The sequence below is a fragment of the Phyllobates terribilis genome, unplaced genomic scaffold, assembly GCF_046119375.1.
Source record: "Phyllobates terribilis strain yellow unplaced genomic scaffold, ASM4611937v1 Scaffold_9__5_contigs__length_417890890, whole genome shotgun sequence".
Lineage (NCBI taxonomy): Eukaryota > Metazoa > Chordata > Amphibia > Anura > Dendrobatidae > Phyllobates > Phyllobates terribilis.
Window position 1 is genome coordinate 396,149,200 of NW_027362769.1, and position 27,436 is coordinate 396,176,635.

At 44.2% G+C, this 27,436-nt stretch overlaps 1 protein-coding gene across 2 annotated transcripts; it reads left to right on the plus strand.

Annotated features, from left to right (window-relative positions):
- The first annotated feature begins 5,348 nt into the window (after positions 1-5,348).
- On the plus strand, positions 5,349-27,035 carry LOC141162576 (NACHT, LRR and PYD domains-containing protein 1b allele 3-like). Of its 2 annotated transcripts, none has more exons than XM_073648810.1 (9): positions 5,349-5,473; positions 9,540-9,648; positions 11,484-11,536; positions 15,105-15,349; positions 15,668-15,954; positions 17,054-17,179; positions 18,298-18,445; positions 22,064-22,102; positions 22,434-27,035. In XM_073648810.1, the coding sequence occupies exons 2-9, from the start codon at positions 9,559-9,561 to the stop codon at positions 22,703-22,705; spliced, it is 1,260 nt and encodes a 419-aa protein (XP_073504911.1). In that variant the 5' UTR covers positions 5,349-5,473; positions 9,540-9,558; the 3' UTR covers positions 22,706-27,035. The 2 variants fall into 2 exon arrangements, with proteins under 2 accessions (XP_073504911.1, XP_073504912.1); XM_073648811.1 differs by having other exon boundaries at positions 22,067-22,102.
- The last annotated feature ends 401 nt before the right edge of the window (positions 27,036-27,436 follow it).

Consider the following 27,436-nt stretch of genomic DNA (forward strand, 5'->3'; position numbering starts at 1 on the left):
CTCTTTACATTTCGGAGAGGACACGTAAAGACGATATATGACATTACTGAGCAACAAGAGCACTGAGGGCCCTGATCGCAAGCTTGTAATCTATCAGAAAAAGGGGTGGCACAAAATGTAAAAAATGCTTGTTGTGTATGGTCCAGCCAAGATTATAATAGGGGTATTCATACACAGTAAGGGAAATAAGTATTTGATCCCTTGCTGTTTTTGTAAGTTTACCCACTGACAAAGACATGAACAATCTATAATTTTAAGGGTAGGTTAATTTTAACATTGAGAGATAGAATATCCCCCCCAAAAAATCAAGAAAATCACATTGTATAAATTAGATAATTTTTTTTTTGCATCTTGCTGTTAGAAGTATTTGATCCCTCTGGCATACAACACTTAATACTTGGTAGCAAAACCCTTGTTGGTGCATTCCGGTGCACTGGAGAAGTACAAGAGAAGTCTTGGATTGTAAATTTAGATTATAGATGATGTTTGTTTTAGATCATTAGCACTGTGGAGGGCACGGGTAGGGTGGTATATACAGTTAGGTCCATATATATTTGGACAGAGATAACATTTTTCTAATTTTGGTTCTAGACATTACCACAATGAATTTTAAACAAAACAATTCAGATGCAGTTGAAGTTCAGACTTTCAGCTTTCATTTGAGGGTATCCACATTAAAATTGGATGAAGGGTTTAGGAGTTTCAGCTCCTTAACATGTGCCACCCTGTTTTTAAAGGGACCAAAAGTAATTGGACAGATTAAATAATTGTAAATAAAATGTTCATTTCCAGTACTTGGTTGAAAACCCTTTGTTGACAATGACTGCCTGAAGTCTTGAACTCATGGACATCACCAGACGCTGGGGTTCCTCCTTTTTGATGCTCTGCCAGGCCTTCACTGCGGTGGTTTTCAGTTGCTGTTTGTTTGTGGGCCTTTCTGTCTGAAGTTTAGTCTTTAACAAGTGAAATGCATGCTCAATTGGGTTGAGATCAGGTGACTGACTTGACCATTCAAGAATATTCCACTTCTTTGCTTTAATAAACTCCTGGGTTGCTTTGGCTTTATGTTTTGGGTCATTGTCCATCTGTAGTATGAAATGACGACCAATCAGTTTGGCTGGATCTGAGCACACAGTATGGCTTTGAATACATCAGAATTCATTCGGCTGCTTCTGTCCTGTGTCACATCATCAATAAACACTAGTGACCCAGTGCCACTGGCAGCCATGCATGCCCAAGCCATCACACTGCCTCCGCCGTGTTTTACATATGATGTGGTATGCTTTGGATCATGAGCTGTACCATGCCTTCGCCATACTTTTCTCTTTCCATCATTCTGGTAGAGGTTGATCTTGGTTTCATCTGTCCAAAGAATGTTCTTCCAGAACTGTGCTGGCTTTTTTTAGATGTTTTTTAGCAAAGTCCAGTCTCGGCTTTTTCTTCTTGATGCTTATGAGTGGCTTGCACCGTGCAGTGAACTCTCTGTATTTACTTTCATGCAGTCTTCTCTTTATGGTAGATTTGGATATTGATACGCCTACCTCCTGGAGAGTGGTGGTCACTTGGTTGGCTGTTGTGAAGGGGTTTCTCTTCACCATGGAGATTATTCTGCGATCATCCACCACTGGTGTCTTCCGTGGGCGCCCAGGTCTTTTTGCATTGATGAGTTCACCAGTGCTTTCTTTCTTTCTCAGGATGTACCAAACTGTAGATTTTGCCACTCCTAATATTGTAGCAATTTCTCGGATGTTTTTTTTCTGTTTTTGCAGCTTAAGGATGGCTTGTTTCACCTGCATGGAGAGCTCCTTTGACCGCATGTTTACTTCACAGCAAAACCTTCCAAATGCAAGCACTACACCTCAAATCAACTCCAGGCCTTTTATCTGCTTAATTGAGAATGAGATAACGAAGGGATTGCCCACACCTGTCCATGAAATAGCCGCGGAGTCAACTGTCCAATTACTTTTGGTCCCTTTAAAAACAGGGTGGCACATGTTAAGGAGCTGAAACTCCTAAACCCTTCATCCAATTTTAATGTGGATACCCTCAAATGAAAGCTGAAAGTCTGAACTTCAATGCATCTGAATTGTTTTGTTTAAAATTCATTGTGGTAATGTCTAGAACCAAAATTAGAAAAATGTTGTCTCTGTCCAAATATATATGGACCTAACTGTAGATGAGGAGGAAATGTAGGGCGGTACAGAACTGTGGAGCGCTTGAGGGTGAGAATGATAAGTTTATAATGGACTTCTACCATATGGGCAACCAGTGCAATGACTGACACATGGACTGTGGAGCGCTTGAGGGTGAGAGTGATAAGTTTATAATGGACTTCTACCATATGGGCAACCAGTGCAATGACTGGCACATGGTGGAGGCATCCGTGTAGAAGCTGGACTTAAATATGGATTTGGCTGCTGCATTCAGAGTAGATTGCAGAGGATAGACTTTTAGTAAGAAGGAGACTGATTTGTAGACAGTTGCAGTACTCCAGACAAGAATTATTAAAAATAGAGTTTTTGCAGTGTTGAAGGTAAGGAAAGTTGTTTTGGAGATGTTTCTGAGGTGAAGGTGACATTAGGGAGTGAAGGAAAGATCTGAGTCTAATATGTATGGGGGCCTCCTGATTCTCCCCGACAGATGATGTCTGGAGAGAAAAGAATCTGAAATGTTGAATTTTAGACTGCCTATCCTTTTGTTCTCCCTGAGATAAGCCGTCATAAGACGTCTCTGATAACGGCTCTGTCATAGAACACAGGAGCCCTCTACCAGGCCGAGCACTCCTGCTTATGGGAGAGTTTGGAGAACCTAGCTTTATCCTATAGTTTATCTATTGTGTATGGGGCTTTAATCAGTTGTAGTGAATGCTACCATATTATTAATTTGTAAGGAGGCGTTCATAAAAAGGGTAAGGAAGTGAATGTTTTCTCATCTAATCATGTCTTTGAACCTAATCAGTCTGAATGTTGACTTAGCAGCACGATGTTTACCAGCTTTCAGATGGCAAAGTCAAGTTATCGAGTGTGGACACTTAAGGCCATGTTCAGTATTTGGTCAGTATTTTACACCAGTATTTCTAAGCCAAAACAAGGAGTGGGTGGGTGTTCTCTCCTGGTTTTGGCTTACAAATACTGATGTAAAATACTGACCAAGGAATAGTAAGCATATTCAGGACATTTCCACAGAGAATTTGGAGACTTCTGCTGTAAAGGCCAAAGTGGATGCCGAAAAATACCGATGCCCGGGCTCCACAATTCTTCCTAGTGATAGTCTGGTAACCCATAATCGCTATCCAACTTCGTTTCACCCTATTAGCTTCATCTACATTTCATTGAACCATTTTAGGTGCTGAAGTTTAAAAAAAAAAACAAAGTTACCTTTATCCTGAAGGTGGATCTTCTATGCTTTGTCGCAGACCTCCACTGAATAACATTGACCTTGTGGCCTATCTACAAGGCTATCCAGCCTCAGCTCTTTGCCTACACATTAAGGTGCCTATTTATTCCTGCTTCATTCATTGTCCCTGGGCAAAGATGCAGCATTGTTCCTGGATTATTCTTCTGTCTCACCATCTGGTTTTGTCTTCTGGTTCCTGTGATTATTTTGCTGGTACCAACTCCTGACCTGTATCCTGACAACAGTTCTCAAGTATTCCTTCTGCTTTTTAGACACAGTTGATGACCCCTAATCACTCGATTGATAATCCAGACTTTGCTACACTTCACCTGTCACTAATTCATTATTATTCTGGGGACTGAGATCTGGGAGTCCAACTGTGAAAGAAACAAGAATGAGGAGATTCCTTAGACTCCGCACCCCACTCTAGCGAGTGCTCAACTGTCTGCTGAGAAAATCTTCTTACTCAGTGAGAAATGTTGATGGGTAATAAGAAAGTAAAAAAGCCAAGCATTTTTCTGCTATAAACCGGACCATTTATGTCCATGCCCTGTATCTTGTCTTGCTGTTAAGAGTCATTCAAGTGTTGCAGTAGACCAGAATTTTACTGTTTAAGGAAGAAAGCCGTCATGTTTCTCTAGTTTTATACATTTTTTTCTAAGGTTGTTTAGGTTGACTAAAGCCCTCATATACAGCTGAAGGATGGTTCGACTGGCAGTTATCACGCCCCATATATACAGGAGTGCTCGCTCTGCTAAGCGCTCCTTTGTTTTCTATGAGACAGCCGTTGCCAGACATCTCTTAGAGAACAAAAGTATCGTCAGTAAAAAATTGTCCTTCTCTCCCTGACATCATCTCTCTGGGGCCTCCATAAAAATTAGTGGTGGATGAATTCGACATTGGAGAACCCTAAACTGTAAACAGCACCAGGTTGTTGCTTTTGTGGAAGTGAATTAAACTACTTATGGCTGTAATTTTTATTTTCTTTTAAGAAAATACAAGTTAATCGATCACATCCATCTTTGCATTATTAATGGGGTCCATCTCATCAATATAAAGTATATTTTGTTACACTATTGCTGTATTCTTAGCATTGCTATTCTTACATAGTACGGCTGGAACAAAAGACATCAAATTCATCGGAGGGATGGGAGAAGATATAAAGTGAAGGAATAGAGGTACAACTAAAAGCAAATCGTCCCGAGTGCCTATCGTCTGGATTGTCATTCAGAAGAAGAATTTTACGCGTGCCATTGACGGCTCCCGCTGTGATCAGCTCCTGAGGTCCACTCTTCCACACATTAGTAGTTCTCATTGTAAAGAAGCCTGGTCTCTGGGGGTCTCCTCTGGGGATTGAACCTTTTTTTGTTTTTTTTCTTACTCCAGATGGAGTGCCCTTTTCTTTTTTGAGTTTTTTTTTTAATGGAACAGTTTTTGATTGTATTTCTTACGGGCCATTGATAGACTTAATTATGTTTTCCCCTTAAACCTCTCTTTTTCGTGACTAAATAAAAGTAGTTTTTTTTAATACTTATCTTTTCTAACTCAAGCCCTGGTGACTGAAAGTGGCATAAAAGCTACTAAAGAGGCCGGTATTATAAATGTCTTATGCTAAATGGGGGGTCTTATCCCAGATTTTGAATGATGGTCCCTTACCTCTAAGTTTTGCCTCTGCTGTTGGTCATTGTAACTTGTAACGAGATCTCTGAATGTTTTATTGGTAGAGTCATGAGAGCTCACGGAGAGCAGAGAAGATAATACACTTTATGTTTCAGAATTATAATTACTTTTAATGAATGTAGCATAAAGGAGTATAAGTACCTATCGTCCCCCCGGAAGAGAGTGCCACCCACTGACAGTGTCTCCATTCCTGGTCCCAGCCCTGCGCGAGGCGAGGAAGCTATTCCGAGAATCCTCTGTGTTATATGAGGAGGAGGAGCGATGTTTGTCCCACCTCCACCTATCATATCACTAAAAACTCCTGCTGAGTGAGGTCACATTGTGGGTACGTGGCTGTCCTTTATGTGTGTATATACCCCAACAGTGCCTCAACTGCTTCATTTTCTGTCTGGAACCAGTAAGTATAATAATATTTATCTCAGGGTCTCTGCTTCCCGGAAGGGTCTTATAATCTCTTACCACTGCTCAGCTGCTCTTTGGTGTTATTTTATATCTATTTTTCACTTTTTTTTAGTGTCTTCTTTCTACAATTTAGGAATCTGGGGCTTTATTTTTCTCTTTCTATGTGGTCTCATTGACCGTTCCCTGGAGGTCCTGTGGTGGCCTCCCTGCATGGAGGAGTTTTGGCAGCATAATGTTTTTTTAGGACTATGGAAAAGTCGCTTTTCTGTATTCTCAGATCCTCTAATAATAATCTTCTCTTCTAAGCTGGGATCTATCCCTGCTTATTACATCGAGTCCTTTTGGCATGCACTGGGCTGTTGGCTGATATTTACTGGTGGACCCTCGTTGCCCCAGCCCAGTAGGGCTCCTACTTGCAGCTCCTAACATTTATACATTTGCTATTTTTCATATATATTAGAATGTATTTACCATCCGGTTAGTTTCCATATTATTTCCTAGACCCCGTCATGTCGTGTACATAGGTGTCGCCTGTATATTGTGTAATCTTTTCAGTCTCTTCCATTTCCTCGTTGGAAGCGGAGATACAAGTACTGCGGTGCACTGGGGAGTATATCTATCCTCCATTTATCTGCTTTATTGTCTTCTTTTCAACATTTTTTTCTTTCCAACGATATTTGACCACTATAGACCTGACGACAGTGGGACCCCATTACAGCCAGCAATTGGTTATAGTGGTCGTATGTCACAATGTCATTACTGGAGCAGTAAGGAGAGATCGGCGGGGGCGTTAGCAGCGTCTGAACAGGCGTGGCCGCAGAGCAATGATTTTGTGTAGTGTTCTGAGTCGTGTTTAATCCCTTCCCACCTTCTGCTATTTTTCCTTTTTTCATCCCTGCCTTCTAATAGCCATAATAATTATTATTTTTCGATCAGCATTACTTTGATGGCTTTTGTGCCTTTGTTTGCAGGGTGGGTTGCATTGAGTAGTGCCAGAGATCCAAAAATCTCATTATGATAGCCTGAGGTCGGAATGCACTGGCTCAGGGCCGAAACGGGCAGTTTTATACATGATCCAGTGCCTTCCTCAGGATATTGTAGTTGGCTCCTAATTTTCAATTGAGAGGATCTGAAACTTCATTAAAAAAAAGTCCAGAGCGGCTCCAGCTGTGAATACCACTCCACACAGGCAAAAAATAAATCACCATAGATGTCCATAAATTATGTGTAATAATGATAAATGACACAAGGAAAACGTATTGCTCACACTTACTGAAATTTATTTAATACTTCGTACAAAATCCTATGTTGGTGATGAAGCTTTAAGATGCCTCCTCTATGGAGAAAGTAGTCGCAGGCATTGCTCAGGTGTGATTTTGGCCCATTCTTCACTCAAACACTCTTCAAATCCTGAAGCTTCTGTGGGCTCCTTATATGAACTCTCTTTAGTCCCTTTAGTCCCTTCCGGTGATCGGCTCGGCCATTCTAGGAGCTTTATTTTCTTTCTATTGGCTGTGTGTTTGAGATCATTGTCTTGCTTGAAACGTCCACTCTTGTTTCATCTTCATCATTCTGGTAGATGGCAGCAGATTTTTATCAAGAATGTCTTGTACGTTTGTCCATTCATCCTTCTTTCAATTGTTTGAAGTTTGCCAGTGCTGTATTCTTAAAAACAGCCCCACATCAAAATGTTTCCACCTCCAAACTTAAAGGAGTATTCCTATCTCCAAGATCCTATCCCAATATGTAGAAGGTGTAATAGTGATATTAGCAAATACCTCCAATTAGAAATATAGTATAGATTTTCTCATTCGCTGTGTTTCTTTCCTCATGTGCAGGCATTGCAGGACTTTACGACCATTGATATAGTCACAGTTAGCTAGTTGCTAGTGGTCGTAATCATGCATACCCAAGGTCCTGCAATGCCTGCACATGAGGAAAGAGACATAGTGAATCAGAAAAAGAATACTACATTTCTAATTATATTATTATTACACCTACTACATATTGGGATAGGATCTTGGAGATGGGAATACCCCTTTAACTGTTGGTATGGTGTTTTTTGAGTTGATATGCAGTGCCTTTTGGCCTCCAAACACATTGTTCATTATGGCATCCAAACAGTTCAATTTTGGTCTCAACTGACCAGACTATATTCTTCCAATATTTCACCGGCTTTTCTAAATGTTGTTGAGCAAACGTAGCGATTGAACATGCTCTTTGTTCAACGATGGAGTATTGTGTTGCGAGTGTGTATGCAGGCCATGAAGATTAAGTGCATTACTTATAGTTTTCTTTGAAACATTGTATCTGCTGATTCTAGGTCTTTCTCTAGCTCTCCACAGGAGGTCTTGGCTCTTGGACAACTCTTCTGATAATTCTTTTCACTGTGTCTGAAATATTTTGGGGAGCACCTAGTCGTGGCCGGCTAATTGTGAAATTATGTTCTTTCCACTTCCGGATTATGACCCCAGTTGCGCTCACTGGAACCGCCAGTAGTTTAGAAATTCTTCTGTAACCAATGCCATCAGTATGTTTTGCAACAATAAGGTTGTGAAGATCTTGAGACAGCTCACTGGTTTTACCCATCATGAGATGTTTCTTGTGTGGCACTTTGGTAATGAGACTGCTTTTTATAGGCCGCCGGTTGAACCTGCTGATATTATTTTTCACTAAGTGGCGGGATTGCTTTCTAATTACTGATAGATTTCAGTTGGTGTCAGGACTTTTTGCTCCTCTCTTTTTTAATGTGTTCAGTATTTTTTCCCTGTGTCATTTCTCTATTACTCGTGATAGACATTCACTACTAAGCAATGCGACATGTTCAGAATCGCTCGCAGTGAGGATAGTGGCTCAGATCCAGAATTTCAGTAGTATTGACACTAAAATAATTAATTATAGCTAATGGGGATGTCCAATAGCTGTACAGTAGTTATACGTTAATACAATTACAAGCCACATATCACGGTGAACAAACAACTACTAGAATCACTGAGGCTCATTCATCAAGACTGGAGTAGCGCACGCTCGCATTACGGCATTACCCAAGAGTTACTGGAGTACAAGGCGCCAAATCCACTAAGAGGCATCTGAGTGGCCTCCTGTACGTTTGATTAATTGGACGGGTGAGCGTGGTCCCGCCATGTCCTGACTCCTCCCCAGGTCCGCCCATTTCAGCAGAACTGATTCAATTGCGTTGTGCAAAAATGTAGCAAATTTTTAAAGCTTTTATGCAACTCTTTTTGGCGTAAAAAAAGCTTTGATGAATTGGCTTCTCCATCTCTAAAGTCAGACCTGATGTAGTATAGCCATCTAATACGTTTATGGTGCTAAGAAGGTTTTCTCATCACCACGAATAGGAATTCTTTACTGTAAGAGCAGTCACGCTATGCAGATTACATTTCTGCGGGTGCGACCGTTGGTCCAGGGATCTGATTCCTATATTTGGAAGGAATTATTCCTCTAAAAATGATTAAAGTAAAGAAATAGTAACAAATGTAAAAAACATAGTGGACTTCATTATCAAAAAAGTGTAACGGCTTTCCCACTGCGACAAGGTGAACGCAATCTGGATTGTCCCTAACGCTAGTGACTCGCCTTGCTATATACTAGCCTATGTTTTTGTACCCAGTGTATTTGGGAAGGGGAGGGGGTTGGTATGGCTCTCCCCTCCCCCCAGATTGGACTCCTTTATACCCAGCTTTTCCATAGGCTGGTCCCAACACAGTCAGGCACTGGTCCTGCTTTGCCCCCTTCTATTTTGAGGCCTTCTGGCACATGGCGAGGTGAGTTCCTAGAGTTAAGGACTATCCTGTTTGGGTACACCTTGTCGCAGTGGGATGGCTTTTACGCTTCTTTGATAACCAAGTACCCGATGTTTTTTACATGTGTTACCATTTATTTTCTTACTGCAGTGTTTTTTCCCAGGTTTTGTATGTACCATGATGATTTGTAATCAATGATGAGCCCCCTCTGTGATGTCAACGAGTTATAAGTGCAAAATCAAAACTAAACTATTAAGGTAACCAATAGTTAGAATTTTAACATTTTCTGGTTTGCAGACTTTATTTTGGGCACGTAATGAAAGAGCCGTACAGAGAAACAATAGTCAGCACATCGTCAACCAAGTTCATTGCTGGACAAAAGATGGCAGCCAGACCCCCTGTAAAGGTAATTTATCAGCCGTGCAGTATGTCAGGGTGCGTCAGTGATGGAAAACACTGGATGCCTGTGACGCTAGTCACTACTCATGGACTTACCGTGACGCTGTATAGTCAAGAGGTCCAGGGTCACTACCAAGAGGGCTCGTAATAGACAAGGGAAAAAGACAAAAGTGTAGTCAGGTAACAGTCCGAAGTCAGAGAATTAGGAAGGTAGCGGATCAAAGCAAAGGGGAAAGTCAGACGAATGGTCAAAAAGGTAAATCCTAGGTCAGCAACGGAGATCAGAATACAACTTAAGAGTACAGGGCAAACACACACACCACTTGAGCAAAGCTACAATTATCAGATTGCTAGATAGCCCTGTAGTCACCCAGGATGCATGAGACCTGAAGGAGATCCCGCAGACCCAGCCAGATTGGACGACTGGGCTGTCAATCACAATACTCACACCTCTGCTTCAGATTGGACGGTAGAGCTGTCACTCACAATCCTAACAGCTTCGCCAGCCCTGATCCCAAAGGACAGCAGAGCTGTCATTCACAGCGTCCCGAGGACACTGTGAATGGTGGAATCATGTCAATGTCCTATACATGGAGATGTCCCACTCCGATCTAGAAGAGAACATTGCGGCAGTCTCCATCGGTACACATCTACTTGATAGGAGCCACAAAGACAATCGCTGCATGGAACTTATCACATAAGATGGCAAAAGTCTCTCTCCTGTCCAGTATTTTGGCCCTGCTGGATATATCTTATCCTGGATGCTCACGTCAGCTCCATTCTTCAGGACAGCAGTCCTTCCTGGATAATCCTCTGCCAGTCACTGGCACTTGGCACGATCGCTTACCATGGTCTTCGCACTTCCCTCACAGCATACCGGCCCCAAGGCTCATGCCGTCTTGGGTGTGCTTGTCTGTCGCACTCTTGGCAGCTCTACTTTACCTTGACTTTCCCGGGCAGCTCTTACTCTCCATCTTTTCTCAGGGGTGATATACTCACTCAGTACCCTCTGGATGATACTGGTAGGCCTCTCACCTTCTCTGCCTCACTCTGGCTACGTGGGTGGCTCTTCCTTCATTCCTTACCGGCGGGCAATGTTTTCTTCCCCCAGAGACAAACGCCTACGTAAACCTGATACGTTGCACCATTTGGTGAGTATACTTGGCCTTTACTACGCTGCATAGCTGCTCTTAAACGGCATGGAGATCCCACCTCCTGCATGCCCTCTGTCACTAAAACCACGAATGGAGGGAAACTGGTGCCTCAATCCATGATGCTATGCTTGGAGTGCTGGCTTACACCGACAGCCCACACATACGGCTCTGCTCAGTCTCCACACCCCTAATGCCTTGTCCCCTGAGCTCCTGAAACGTCTTGGGTGACGCTCCCCCTAGAACAAGCTGTCTCCTCATTCCCAAACACCAGTACAATCCCATCAAACACGCACACATAAGAGCGTGTCAACAAAGTAAGCATAATATGAGATATTGAGGGCGCGTCACCCAGATTTGGCCTTTTTTAACGAGCTGTCACCGCTGCCTTTAAATACGTTTCATTAAAATAATTCCTTCTAGAATGTAACACTTGGGTTGTAGTATAGGAAGAGTCACTAATAATGATATACCAGAGTATACGCAGGTCAGCCTGGTGCATGGTGTGGCTACACCGCCATTGTATCTCCTCTTCCATTTTGCCCCCGGAGGAAAACTACTAATGACCCATGTCTGATACCATAATCATTGTGAGACATGTGACAGGGACATCGCTGAGCTTCAACTATAACACATACTGTATTATTAATGCAACTTCAAAGTTTTTTGGGTATTTTCTATCCTGATTTAGGTCACCGAACTTTCTGGTTTAGCACCACAAATCATCAGCCACAACAGATACAGGTAAAAAGTGCCGGAACCTGAAAAGATTTCAGTTTGTTTCTCAATGGATTTGTACAGAGACCCTGATACCGGCAATATATCACTTAGTTTACTGGGTGTTACAGTTTTAATAGAATAAGTTTTCTCTGCTGCAGATCTAGCAGAGCTCAGAATGCTGAGCTGTGTATAGCCCCGCCCACATCACTGATTGGCACCTTTCTTTGAATAACCCCGCCCACACCTTTGATGGGCAGCTTTCTCTGAATAACTCCGCCCACACCACTGATTGGCAGCTTTCTCTGAATAACTCCGCCCACATCACTGATTGGCAGCTTTCTTTGAATAACCCCGCTCACACCTTTGATGGGCAGCTTTCTCTGAATAACTCCGCCCACATCACTGATTGGCAGCTTTCTCTGAATAACCCCGACCACATCACTGATTGGCTGCTTTCTCTGAATAAGTCCGCCCACATCACTGATTGGCAGCTTTCTCTGAATAACTCCGCCCACATCACTGATTGGCAGCTTTCTCTGAATAACCCCGACCACATCACTGATTGGCTGCTTTCTCTGAATAAGTCCGCCCACATCACTGATTGACAGCTTTCTCTGAATAACTCCGCCCACATCACTGATTGGCAGCTTTCTCTGAATAACCCTGCCCACATCACTGATTGGCAGCTTTCTCTGAATAACCCCGACCAAACCTCTGATTGGCAGCTTTCTCTGAATAACCTCGCCCACATCACTGATTGGCAGCTTTCTCTGAATAACCCCGACCAAACCTCTCATTGGCAGCTTTCTCTGTATAACCCCACCCACACCACTGATTGGCAGCTTTCTCTGAATAACCCCGACCAAACCTCTCATTGGCAGCTTTCTCTGAATAACCCCACTCACACCACTGATTGGCAGCTTTCTCTGAATAACCCCGCTCACACCACTGATTGGCAGCTTTCTCTGAATAACCCCGCCCACATCACTGGCAGCTTTCTCTGAATAACCCCACTCACACCACTGATTGGCAGCTTTCTCTGAATAACCCCGACCAAACCTCTCATTGGCAGCTTTCTCTGTATAACCCCACCCACACCACTGATTGGCAGCTTTCTCTGAATAACCCCGACCAAACCTCTCATTGGCAGCTTTCTCTGAATAACCCCACTCACACCACTGATTGGCTGCTTTCTCTGAATAACTCCGCCCACATCACTGATTGGCAACTTTCTCTGAATAACCCCGCTCACACCACTGATTGGCAGCTTTCTCTGAATAATCCCGCCCACACCACTGATTGACAGCTTTCTCTGAATAACCCCGCTCACACCACTGATTGCCAACTTTCTCTGAATAACTCAGCCCAACCCAATGATTGGCAGCTTTCTTTGAATAACCCCGCTCACACCACTGATTGACAGCTTTCTCTGAATAATTCCACCCACACCACTGATTGGCAACTTTCTCTGAATAACTCAGCCCAACCCAATGATTGGCAGCTTTCTTTGAATAATCCCACTCACACCACTGATTGGCAGCATTCTCTGAATAATCCCGCCCGCACCACTGATTGGCAGCATTCTCTGAATAATCCCGCCCACACCTCTGATTGGCAGCTTTCTCTGAATAACCCCGCCCACACCACTGATTGGCAGCATTCTCTGAATAATCCCGCCCACACCACTGATTGGCAACTTTCTCTGAATAACTCCGCCCAACCCAATGATTGGCAGCTTTCTCTGAATAACTCCGCCCACATCACTGATTGGCAGCTTTCTCTGAATAACCCCGACCACATCACTGATTGGCTGCTTTCTCTGAATAAGTCCGCCCACATCACTGATTGACAGCTTTCTCTGAATAACTCCGCCCACATCACTGATTGGCAGCTTTCTCTGAATAACCCTGCCCACATCACTGATTGGCAGCTTTCTCTGAATAACCCCGACCAAACCTCTGATTGGCAGCTTTCTCTGTATAACCCCACCCACACCACTGATTGGCAGCTTTCTCTGAATAACCCCGCTCACACCACTGATTGGCAGCTTTCTCTGAATAACCCCGCCCACATCACTGGCAGCTTTCTCTGAATAACCCCACTCACACCACTGATTGGCAGCTTTCTCTGAATAACCTCGCCCACATCACTGATTGGCAGCTTTCTCTGAATAACCCCGCCCACATCACTGGCAGCTTTCTCTGAATAACCCCACTCACACCACTGATTGGCTGCTTTCTCTGAATAACTCCGCCCACATCACTGATTGGCAACTTTCTCTGAATAACTCCGCCCACACCACTGATTGGCAGCTTTCTTTGAATAACCCCGCTCACACCACTGATTGACAGCTTTCTCTGAATAATTCCACCCACACCACTGATTGGCAGCTTTCTCTGAATAACCCCGCCCACATCACTGGCAGCTTTCTCTGAATAACCCCACTCACACCACTGATTGGCAGCTTTCTCTGAATAACCTCGCCCACATCACTGATTGGCAGCTTTCTCTGAATAACCCCGCCCACATCACTGGCAGCTTTCTCTGAATAACCCCACTCACACCACTGATTGGCTGCTTTCTCTGAATAACTCCGCCCACATCACTGATTGGCAACTTTCTCTGAATAACTCCGCCCACACCACTGATTGGCAGCTTTCTTTGAATAACCCCGCTCACACCACTGATTGACAGCTTTCTCTGAATAATTCCACTCACACCACTGATTGGCAACTTTCTCTGAATAATTCCGCCCACACCACTGATTGGCAACTTTCTCTGAATAATTCCGCCCAACCCAATGATTGGCAGCTTTCTTTGAATAATCCCACTCACACCACTGATTGGCAGCATTCTCTGAATAATCCCGCCCACACCACTGATTGGCAACTTTCTCTGAATAACTCAGCCCAACCCAATGATTGGCAGCTTTCTCTGAATAACCCCGATCACACCACTGATTGGCACCTTTCTCCTAATAACTTCGCTCACACCACTGATTGGCAGCATTCTCTGAATAATCCCGCCCACACCACTGATTGGCAGCTTTCTCTGAATAATTCCACCCACACCACTGATTGGCAGCTTTCTCTGAATAACTCAGCCCACACCACTGATTGGCAGCTTTCTCTGAATAACTCCGCCCACACCACTGATTGGCAGCTTTCTGTGTACACTGTGTGATGATAGAAAACTGCTAATCAGTGGCGGAGGCGGGCTGGACCAGGAGGCACGAGTCATCTAGTCCTGAAGTGAGAATCTCCTGCTGATAAAACACTTATTTTGAAAATACATCATGCAGCCCAATTAAGTGACACATCCTTGGAATCAGGATCTCTGCCCCTTACATTATACTGTTCTCAGATTACATGGCAAAAAAAAACTGTTGACAGATTCCCTTTAAAGCCGTCCTGCAGTTTGGTATCATGACAGGGTTCAGTATATTCACCATACGAGAGGCACGGACGCCGGCACACCCTCCGCTGCAGGAGACGCCGCGTATTAATTTTTTTAAAAAATAACAGAATAGAATATTTAAAACCCGAACAAAAAAATGATGACCTGAGGACTTACGGAAATTCCTTCTTTTAAGGATTGAATTGAACGTCCATGCCGGTGTCAAGTCCATATTCTATTGCCCAGAAACTGGTATAAAGATCGAGGTGGAAAATAAAACGATATTGGAGTATTCATTGGAGTATAGGGACGAGCATGGGAACGACTACTCCAGCCTGATCCAGGAACACGGATGCGAACTACTGGGTCCCATATTCAACGTACAAGTCATTTCTGGCGAAGTGTCGGCCGTCTACCTGCCACATTACGTATGTCTGGACGGTAAGGTGCACAAACCCTTCGCTCCTGTTGTTTGATACGTAAAGGAGTCAACGCCATTGTCATAACTGAGTCAGCCTTGCTTCGGCGCTGCTGCCGCCCGTCGGCCTTTGTTGACATTGCTGCAGTGGTGACATCACGTCTACGGCATGTGACTGCTGCAGCCAATCACTGCCGCATGCCCAAGCCCAGGGATATTACAGTGTCTCCATGTATTGCTTTACAGTAAGATCCTTCTTTAGTTACGGTCAGGGGATCCTCCTGCGCCGATCTTCTCGCGCGCTTCGATTGATGTAATTATTAATTCTTTCTTATTTACAGGTTTTAGAGACAAATCAGTGATTAAATTTGGTCACTTAAAAGATGGTAAAGTTTTCCTGCAAATCCCAAGTAGAGTTGACCCTTCTTATGTTGTACTGGATCAACCCACTTTTTCCTGTGTTGCTCCTATTGGGGAATATGTTACATCTATTTGGAGGAGAAAGAAGCCGTACCCATTTAATGGGAAGGTTGTGTTATACGCCCGGGTGCTCTGCGCAGACAACGAGAAACTTAAGGAGTTCAGAATTCACCTCTACCTGATTCCCACTGACAGACACAGATTGGAGGTAAAATCATTGCTCAGAGAATCATTGTATAATATGCCAGAAAGTGCAGAATAACCGGGAGGGTACATTGTCACTTCAGCGGTATTGGACGTAAGGAAGTGTCCAACTCAACTATGGAAACCCTCAGCAAATAGTTCTAGTGTGCCAATAATTATAGAAGACTCCTATATCTATAGGACGTGGGTTATCGATCTTGACAACTGGACCAAACTGCATAACCCCAAGTGTTATATACCATCTTCTGCAGGTGACCCTTAATAACCTTGGTCGCTCTTCTCTGCACCCCCTCTAGTCGACCTCTGTCCTTATACACTGGAGACCAAAATTGTACCCAGTATTCTAAGTGTGGCCGCACTAGTGACTTGTATAGAGGCAAAACTATGTTCTTGTCATGAGCATTGATGCCTCCCATGATTTTATTAGCCTTGGCAGCAGCTATCTGACACTGGTCACTAAAGTTGAGTTTGCCTTCCACCCATACACCCAAGTCTTTTTCAGTGACAGTTTTACCCAGTGTTTTACAATTTCACACATAATTATAAATTTTATATTCTCTGCCCAAGTGCATGGCCTTACATTTATCTACATTAAACTTCAATTGCCATTTCTCAGCCCAAGCTTCCAGCTGATATAAATTTGTAACATAAAATTATCCTCCTCTGTGTTGTTTACCCTGTAGTATCCTCTACAAATATTGTAATACTACTCTGTATGCCCCCTACAAGGTCATTAATAAATATGTTAAAAAGAAGAAGGCCCAATACTGACCCCTGTAGTACCCCACTGTTAACCACCACTAATAACCACCTTTTATTTCCTACCACTGAGCCAGTTGTTAACACAGTTACACTTATTTTCCCTTAGTCTCATTTCTCTCATTTTATGTACCAACCTTTTATGTGGCACCATATCAAATGCCTTTGAAAAGTCCAGATAGACAACATCCACTGCGTTTTCCTGGTGCAATGTGGAACTTACCTCCTTATAGAAGCTGATCAGATGAGTCTGACAGGATCGATCCCTCATAAACCCATGTTGATGCTGGGTCTTATTTCTGTCATGTTGCCGTTGATCTGAACATTTTTTTTTTTATTACCAGAAACTTGATGACTGGAAGGAACTTCAGGGGTTTAAAAACATTAATAAACCCGGAGCAATCAATAATGTGTTCACCAAAACCAACTACATCATCAACGGAAAGCCAACCTCTAATATCTGGCCTGAGGTAATAGTATCACGGCCGTAGGATGCAGCAGACATTATGTGCAGATAAACTAAAACAGAAGTTTTCCAACTGCATAAATGTATCTTTTATATATTATATTTATATATTTCATATTGTAATGCAGCAGCTTGTGGCATTACTGTAATGGTCCAGGGTGTGTTTTGGCTGACCATGTACCTCCCCCTCAGGTGACTGGTCACATGACTGTGACATCAGCACAGGTCCTGTGCACACAGATGGTCTGATCACATGACTGTGACATCAGCACAGGTCCTGTGTGTGCATTGGTAGATATATAAACCCTGGTAGTTTTGAGACAGGGTGTGTAAGGCGTGAGGCCTGTTCCCGTGTGTGGGACACCGTTAGCCTGGAGAGGCTTAGTGAGGCCTAGTGAAGCCTGGTGAAGCCTGAAAGGCAGAGGCTGGATCCCTATGTGTAAGCGATACCAGTAGCCTTGGAGGGCCAGAGGCTTGGAAGGCAAGAGTCCTGGAAGGCAGAGGCTGGATGTTAGGTGAGACAACATACCAGTAACCTTGGAGGGCCAGAGGCTTGGAAGGCAAGAGTCCTGGAAGGCAGAGGTTGGATGTTAGGTGAGACAACATACCAGTAGCCTTGGAGGGCCAGAGGCTTGGAAGGCAAGAGTCCTGGAAGGCAGAGGCTGGATGTTAGGTGAGACAACATACCAGTAGCCTTTGAAGGAACGAGGGCTGGAGACCCCCATCTGGGAAGCCGTAAAGCCACAGTGGTGGCAGAGCAAAACTGACTGAAGCAGCTAAAACCCGGCAAAGGTAAAACACTGCATTATATGGACGTTGATATAAGTGACTTTGCTGGAGGCTGTAACTGGAGCCAAGTGGGCCTGTCTGCCACTTGAAAGGCTCCTGGACATTATATGTGTATGTTGGCGAGCCACTGAGTTGGACTCGGTGATAAGCAGTAGTGAAGTGTAATAAACTGCTGGATTGTGCAATACCAGAAAGACATTGCATGTGTGCTTTAATTGACCCGGTGCAGTGAGTGTCCCCCAGCATGATGACCATCGCTGCCTTACAATATATTTTTTTGTGACGATGCCCCGGTGGCTCGGAATAACTTGTGTCTTGTCCTGTTTCTCGTAGACCTTGCAGTTCACGACTCATAAAGAAATAGAAGAATACGCCTTCAGTGAAATCAATATCTCCCACAGCGCCGAGGAGATTTCTTTGAAAGTGAAGACAGAAAAGAGTCCGGACTCAGAACCTTTGTGGAAGGGTCTTCTGACCAGAGGTATGGGGGTTTATCTTCAGCATTTATTATGGTGTGGGCCGTCCCTGTGTGCGCAGACCGCCCCCCATCACGTCAGGGTCCTCCTCGTCCTGCGATGTCCCTGGGGCGATCAGGAGACGGATCTAGCACCAGTAGTGACAATCAGGATGTTCTGTAAACAGTTCTTATAATGAGAGTATAAGATATATAATGAGAGCGTAATACAGTGGAGGAAATAAGTATTTCATCCCTTGCTGTTTTTGTAAGTTTGCCCACTGACAAAGTCATGAACAGTCTATAATTTTAAGGGTAGGTTAATATTAACAATTGAGAGATAGAATATCCCAAAAAAAATCTAGAAAATCACATTGTGTAAATTAGATAAACTTATTTGCATTTTGCAGTGAGAAATAAGTATTTGATCCCCTACAAACCATTATGAGTTCTGGCTCCTACAGACCAGTTAGACGCTCCTAATCAACTCGTTACCTGCATTAAAGACAGCTGTCTTACATAGTCACCTGTATAAAAGACTCCTGTCCACAGACTCAATTAATCAGGCAGACTCTAACCTCTACAACAAGGGCAAGACCAAAGAGCTTTCTAAGGATGTCAGGGACAAGATCATAGACCTGCACAAAGCTGGAATGGGATACAAAACCATAAGTAAGACGCTGGGTGAGAAGGAGAAAACTGTTGGTGCAATAGTAAGAAAATGGAAGAAATACAGAATGACTGTCAATCGACATCGATCTGGGGCACCATGCAAAATCTCACCTCGTGGGGTATCCTTGATCATGAGGAAGGTGAGAGATCAGCCTAAAACTACACAGGGGGAACTTGTTAATGATCTCAAGGCAGCTGGGACCACAGTCACCAAGAAAACCATTGGTAACACATTACGCCTTAAAGGTTTAAACTCCTGCAGTGCTCGCAAGGTCCCCCTGCTCAAGAAGGCACATGTGCAGGCCCGTCTGAAGTTTGCCAATGAACACCTGGATGAGTCTGTGAATTATTGGGAGAAGGTGCTGTGGTCAGATGAGACATAAACTGAGCTCTTTGGCATTAACTCAACTCGCCGTGTTTGGAGGAAGAAGAAGGATGAGTACAACCCTAAGAACATCGTCCCAACCGTGAAGCATGGTGGAGGAAACATTATACTTTGGGGGTGCTTTTCTGCAAAGGGGACATGACGACAGCACCGTACTGAAGGGAAGATGGATGGGGTCATGTGTCGTGAGATTTTGGCCAACAACCCCCTTCCCTCAGTAAGAGCATTGAAGATGGGTCGTGGCTGGGTCTTCCAGCAAGACAATGACCCGAAACATACAGCCAAGGCAACAAAGGAGTGGCTTAACAAAATGCACAGTAAGGTCATGGAGCGGCCTAGCCAGTCTCCAGACCTTAATCCATAGAAAACTTATGGAGGGAGTTGAAGCTCCGACAGCCTCAAAATCGGAATGATTTAGAGATGATCTGCAAAGAGGAGTGGACCAAAACTCCTCCTGACATGTGCACAACCCTCATTATCAACTACAAACAACCTCTGACTGCTGTGCTGCCAACAAGGGTTTTGCCACCAAGTATTAAGAGTTGTTTGCCAGAGGGATCAAATACTTATTTCTCACTGTAAAATTAAAAAAAAAATCTAATTTATACAATGTGATTTTCTTGATTTTTTGGGATATTCTATCTCTCAATGTTAAAATTAACCGACCCTTAAAATTATAGACTGTTCATGTCTTTGTCAGTGGGTAAACTTACAAACACAGCAAGGGATCAAATACTTATTTCCTTCACTGTATATATAATGAGAGCAGTCCTGGTGTGGGAGATACTGCAGCTACTGTCGTCAGGAAATGGCCTATTGTTTAAATCAGATTTTTATGTTAAATGTAGTTTTTTTTTAAATATTTGGCAATTTGTTTTCCAATATTATAATCTGTATTAAAATTAAAGATAGAAATCTTGCAATTTTCACATCGGCCACTGGGGCTTTTTTAGACTCTAACTTCTTGTTGCTTCAGGAGATTTACGTGTACATTACCCGCAAAGATCAGACTCTGACCCCATCTTCTGTACTAAAGCATCTAATGAGCGTGTGCAAAGGTCAATGAGAAGGGAGGGGGAGGAGGTAAGCTGTGACATCACCTATTGTGAATGGTGGATCCTGTGTTATCTACTGTATATAGAGGTGTTATCAGTCATTGTACAGGAGGAGGAGGAGGTGAGCTGTGACATCACCTATTGTGAATGGTGGATCCTGTGTTATCTACTGTATATAGAGGTGTTATCAGTCATTGTACAGGAGGAGGTGAGCTGTGATATCACCTATTGTGAATGGTGGATCCTGTGTTATCTACTGTATATAGAGATGTTATTAGTCATTGTACAGGAGGAGGAGGAGGTGAGCTGTGATATCACCTATTGTGAATGGTGGATCCTGTGTTATCTGCTGTATATAGAGGTGTTATCAGTCATTGTACAGGAGGGGGAGGAGGTGAGCTGTGACATCATCTATTGTGAATGGTGGATCCTGTTTTATCTACTGTATATAGAGGTGTTATCAGTCATTACACAGGAGGGGGAGGAGGTGAGCTGTGACATCACCTATTGTGAATGGTGGATCCTGTGTTATCTACTGTATATAGAGGTGTTATCAGTCATTGTACAGGAGGAGGAGGAGGTGAGCTGTGACATCATCTATTGTGAATGGTGGATCCTGTGTTATGTACTGTATATAGAGGTGTTATCAGTCATTGTACAGGAGGAGGAGGAGGTGAGCTGTGACATCACCTATTGTGCATGGTGGATCCTGTGTTATCTACTGTATATAGAGGTGTTATCAGTCATTACACAGGAGGAGGAGGTGAGCTGTGACATCACCTATTGTCAATGGTGGATCCTGTGTTATCTGCTGTATATAGAGGTGTTATCAGTCAATGTACAGGAGGGGGAGGAGGTGAGCTGTGACATCATCTATTGTGAATGGTGGATCCTGTTTTATCTACTGTATATAGAGGTGTTATCAGTCATTACACAGGAGGGGGAGGAGGTGAGCTGTGACATCACCTATTGTGAATGGTGGATCCTGTGTTATCTACTGTATATAGAGGTGTTATCAGTCATTGTACAGGAGGAGGAGGAGGTGAGCTGTGACATCATCTATTGTGAATGGTGGATCCTGTGTTATGTACTGTATATAGAGGTGTTATCAGTCATTGTACAGGAGGAGGAGGAGGTGAGCTGTGACATCACCTATTGTGAATGGTGGCCAATGTGAACATTTGTGAGATTGATAATTTTTATTTTTTTTTAATAAAGATCGTGGTTTGAAAAAAAAAAACCCCTGTGTAACACAAAAGCCCGGTTTATCAATACGTCATTTTCTGCCCACACATTCCCTTTACCTGGGATTTCCCAGCACTTACACAAGTACGATCCAAAATCTGCAACAGCGGCCCCCTAACATTACTGGAATTGAATAGTACTGGTCTTCTTATATGACAACGAGACGTTTGGGACCACCGCGGCTCCGATATCTGGGTCCACAATGGCGGGAGCCATTTCTGACTGATTTCTTCCTGCCGTCTGCACAGATCTCAGCTCCTGTTTACACCAATGTCTGTTTCTTCACAGCAGATATTGAAGAACTGTCCGGACAAGCCGCCCAGAGAGGTAACGCCGTTATATCCTCACCTCCCTGTCACATTCACTTGTATCCCAGTATCTACAGTCCTACATTAGTACCGCAACGCACCCAAAATAAGTTATCGCCTCCACAAAAGGGCCGGCAGGCATCAGCTGTAAAAATGTATGGGGGAGGCGTTGTTTTATTCACCGATATTTGAGTAGATGAAGTTAAATGTAGAAAAGCGGTTGCTGTACAGCAGACTGCCCCTCCAGGGTGCACAGACTTGTTTAGGACCCTCCCACTACACAGCAGGGAAGTGTAGGTGACATCTGTGTGATCGGTGACCTTACATCCCTTATATTCTGATAATTGCAGCAGATCCTCCAGACCATGTCATCGATAGACATCGTGTAGCCCTAATTCAAAAGATCAGACATATCGAGCCTGTTTTGGACGACCTGAAAAGGCAGAATCTTCTGTCGGAAGAAGCCTGCGGTAAAGTGACGAGTAAGGGAACGTCTCAGGACAAGATGAGGGAGATCTTCAGGTCTGTAGACAGCTGGGGCTGGAAAGACAAAGACAAGTTCTACCAGGTTCTGAAGATGCACGATAAGCCCATCATCAAGGAGATCGGAAGGGAGAAGTGAGACCACCGAGAACATCGGACTTGCGGCCCCCCCATACACACTGGTCCATGGTGGGCCGCTCATTTCTCGGTTGTTCGTCACCGGTAAAAAAAAAAAAAAAATCATCGGCCATGTTAGATTGTATTCAATTGATTATTATGATCGGACTAAAACATCCAACTTGTCCGATCTTTGTCCGATAACGAACGTTCGTCAGGCAGGTATCGGCCGAAACAAATATCGTTCATTTCGCTGATGCAGCCGACGATCGGTCATTATAGTCACAATTAACCATTTTGGACAACTTTTAACTGATGTGTATGGGGCCATGGAGTGTGTGAACCAAAGGGAACTGAGGAAAGTACGTTGTGTGTGTAAGGCCACGGCCCCACTATCAGTATTCAGTCAGTATTTTTTCTCAGGAGTGGGAGCCAAAACCAGGTGAAGAACAATCAGAGAAAAGGTAGAATAGAAACAAGTCACCAATTCTGTATTTATCACCCACTCCTGAGAAAAAATACTGACCGAATACTGACCGAATACTGATAGTGGGGCCACGGCCTAACACAAAGATCCTGCAGACGACAGAACACAGCGACTTCCAACTATAAAGCCAATATTCAACTCCAAACATGGTTTATATTGAGACATAAACTGCATAATCCATGGGTGCATACATAATTTATATATCTTGTACCAAAGATGTAACTCAGGATCAGTGCAGGGTAGGAGACATCATGTATGTACATAGTGACTGCACCAGCAGAATAGTGAGTGCAGCTCTGGAGTATAATGCAGGATCTAACTCAGGATCACCTTAAGTGTGTCCATTGCTTAAGTGTGAGAAATATGAATTAATCCTGAATTGAACCTGAAGTGAACTGAAGGTAACTGGATACTAAGTCACAGTAAACAATGTTTGTCTTTGTTTTCACTCTTCCCTCCTTAATCCTTCACCTTTTCCAACCACCCCTAATCTCTACACCTAGTAATGAATTCTTCATCTCTCCATCCATTCTCCCCACCCATCTCACCTCCTCCTCAGAGCTATTCCTCAACATACAATCCTTTGTCTCCAAACACAGACAGGCACCTCATGCCCTCTCCTGCTCCTAACTATTAACGCTTTCTCTGCTCCTCCTCACTGCCAGTGACATCTCTCCAAATCCTGGCCCTCCTCACCACATCCGTACAATCACTTCCACCTCCTACCCACGACCTATCCCAAACTCTCGTAACCCTTCTAACCTTATACTCATCCGCCCATCCCCCGCTTCCCCTATCCCTCTAACATAAGATCTATGGAACCCTATCTCTGTCTGCAACAAACTTTCCTACATTCACGATCTCTTCATCACTAACAAGCTTTCCTTCCTCGCCATCACCGAAACCTGGCTCACCCCTTCTGATACGGCCTCTCCTGCTGCACTTTCGTGCGGCGGATTCAACCTTTCCCATACCCCCCCGCCCCACCGACAAGCATGGTGGAGGAATAGGTTTCCTCCTATCAGATAACTGCTCCTTCACCCATATCCCACTGCCGCCCTCCATTACTCTCCCCTCTTTTGAAGAGCACTGCGTGCGCATTTACTCCCCCTCCAACTGGCTGTCATTTACCGCCCCCCAGGATCAACCACCACCTTCTTTGACCACTTCACCACTTGGCTACTTTATTTCCTCTCTGTTGACATCTCCACTATCCTCATGGGAGACTTCAACATCCCTATTGACACTTCCCTCTCAGCTGCCTCTAAGCTTCTATCCCTCACTTCCTCCTTCGGCCTTACTCAGTGGTCCTCCGCACCCATCCACAAAGACGGCCACACACTGGACCTCATCTTCACCCGCCTCTGTACCTTGTCTAACCTCTCTAACTCACCTCTCCCTCTTTCTGACCACAACCTACTTACATTCTCTACCCTCTCCTCTCAAGGGCAACAATCTCCACTCCACAAACTTGCATACCCTCGCAGAAATCTTAAACACCTTGACCTACACTCACTCTCTGAGTCCCTCCTCCCTCTTACAGACATTAGTTCCTTACATGATGCAGATGTTGCTGCCACTTTATACAACACCACAACAGCTGCTGCTCTCAATTCAGTCGCCCCCCCTCACACATACCAAAGCTCGCACAATCAACAGACAACCCTGGCACACCAGCCTAACTAAAGAATTGCAACGGGCCTCCAGGGTTGCTGAGCATAGATGGAAAAGGTCCCACTCCAATGAGCACTTCATCGCATTCAAACAGTCCCTCACTACCTTCAAATCCACACTCACAACAGCAAAACAAACATACTTCACATCTCTCATATCCTCCCTGTCCCACAACACCAAACAATTATTCAACACCTTCAATTCTTTCCTCTGTCCCCCAGTGCCTCCTCCCTCTCCTCTTATTTCAGCCGAAGACTTTGCCTCATTCTTCAAGCAGAAAATTGATACCATCAGACAAAGTTTTTGCCTAAAGTCCCCACAGCCCCTCCCAACACCTACTCAACCCTCCTCCTCCAAAACCACCTTCTCCACCATTACGGAAGATCAACTTTACTCTTTACTCTCCAAATCACACCTCACCACCTGTGAACTTGACCCAATCCCGTCCCACCTCATCCCAAACCTTACCACTATCTTCATCCCAACCCTAGCCCACCTCTTCAACCTGTCATTAACAACTGGCATCTCCTCCTCATGCTTCAAACATGCCTCAATCACACCCATCCTCAAAAAGCCCTCCCTTGATCTATCCTCTCTGACTAGCTATCGCCCCACATCACTTCTCCCCTATGCCTCAAAACTACTGGAACAACATTCTGAACTGTCCTCCCACCTCTCCTCCTGCTCCCTCTTCGACCTCCTACAATCTGATTTCTGACCGCACCATTCTACTGAAACTGCCTTGACTAAAGTCACCAACGACCTACTAACCGCCAAATCCAAGCGACACTACTCTGTCCTCCTCCTCCTGGACCGGTCCTCATCCTCCTGAACCTGTCCTCCTCCTTCTGGACCTGTCATCTGCCTTCGACACAGTGGACCATTCCCTCTTACTACAAACTCTCTCATCTCTCAGCATCACAGACTTGGCCCTATCCTGGATCTCCTCATACCTAACAGACCGGACATTCAGTGTCTCCCACTCACACACCACCTCCTCATCTTGCCCCCTATAGGTCGGTGTCCCCCAAGGTTCAGTTCTAGGACCCCTGCTCTTCTCCATCTACACCTTCGGCCTGGGACAGCTCATAGAGTCTCACGGCTTTCAGTATCACCTCTATGCTGATGACACACAGATCTACCTCTCTGGACCTGATATCTCCTCCTTACTAACCAAAATCCCACAATGTCTGTCTGCTATCTCATCCTTCTTCTCTGCTAGATTTCTAAAACTTAACATGAACAAAACAGAATTCATCATCTTTCCGCCCTCTTATTCATATCCCCCATCTGACCTATCTATCAACGTCAATGGCTTCACACTCTCCACAGTCGCTCAAGCTCGCTGCCTCGGGGTAACCCTGGACTCTGAACTGTCCTTCAAACCACATATCCAAGCCCTTTCCACTTCCTGCCGACTCCAACTCAAAAATATCTCCCGGGTCCGCACATTCCTAAACCATGAATCTGCAAAAACACTAGTGCACGCCCTCATCTCCCGCCTCGACTACTGCAACCTCCTGCTCTGTGGCCTCCCTTCCAACACTCTCGCACCCCTCCAATCTATCCTAAACTCTGCTGCCCGACTAATCCACCTGTCCCCCCGCTATTCCCCAGCCTCTCCTCTCTGTCAATCTCTTCACTGGCTCCCCATTTACCCAGAGACTCCAGTTCAAAGCCCTAACCATGGCATACAAAGCCATCCACAACCTGTCTCCTCCATACATCTGTGACCTAGTCTCCCAGTACTTACCTGCACGCAACCTCCAATCCTCACAAGATCTCCTTCTCTACTCCCCTCTTATTTCCTCCTCCCACAATCGCATACAAGATTTCTCCCGTGCTTCCCCCCTACTCTGGAACTCTGTACCTCAACTCATCAGACTCTTGTCGGCCGTGGAAACCTTCAAAAAAAGCCTGAAGACCCACCTCTTCCGACAAGCCTACAACCTGCAGTAACCACCGCACCACCATACCGCTGCACGACCAGCTCTACCCTCACCTACTGTATCCTCACCCATCCCTCGTAGACTGTGAGCCCTCGCGGGCAGGGTCCTCGCTCTTCCTGGACCAGTCGCTGTCACATTGTATTCAAGATTATTGTAATTGTTTTTGCTATGTATACCCCTTTTTCACATGTAAAGCGCCATGGAATAAATGGCACTATAATAATAAATAATAAGAATAATAATCAGTAATGTAATGTATGTACATAGTGACTGCTCCAGCAGAATAGTGAGTGCAGCTCTGGAGTGTAATACAGAATGTAACTCAGGATCAGTACAGGATCAATAATGTAATGTACACACGTGGTCAAAATTGTTGGTTCCCCTCGTTTATTGAAAGAAAAACCCACAATGGTCACAGAAATAACTTGAATCTGACAAAAGTAATAATAAATTAAAAATCTATGAAAATGAACAAATGACGGTCAGACATTGCTTTTCTGCTTCCACAGAATAAAAAAAAATTATACTCCTGAAATCGGCCTGGACAGAAATAATGGTTCTTCTTCTTCTTAACTTAATATTGTGTTGAACAACCTTTTGAGGCAATCACTGCAATCAAACGATTCCTGTAACTGTCAATGAG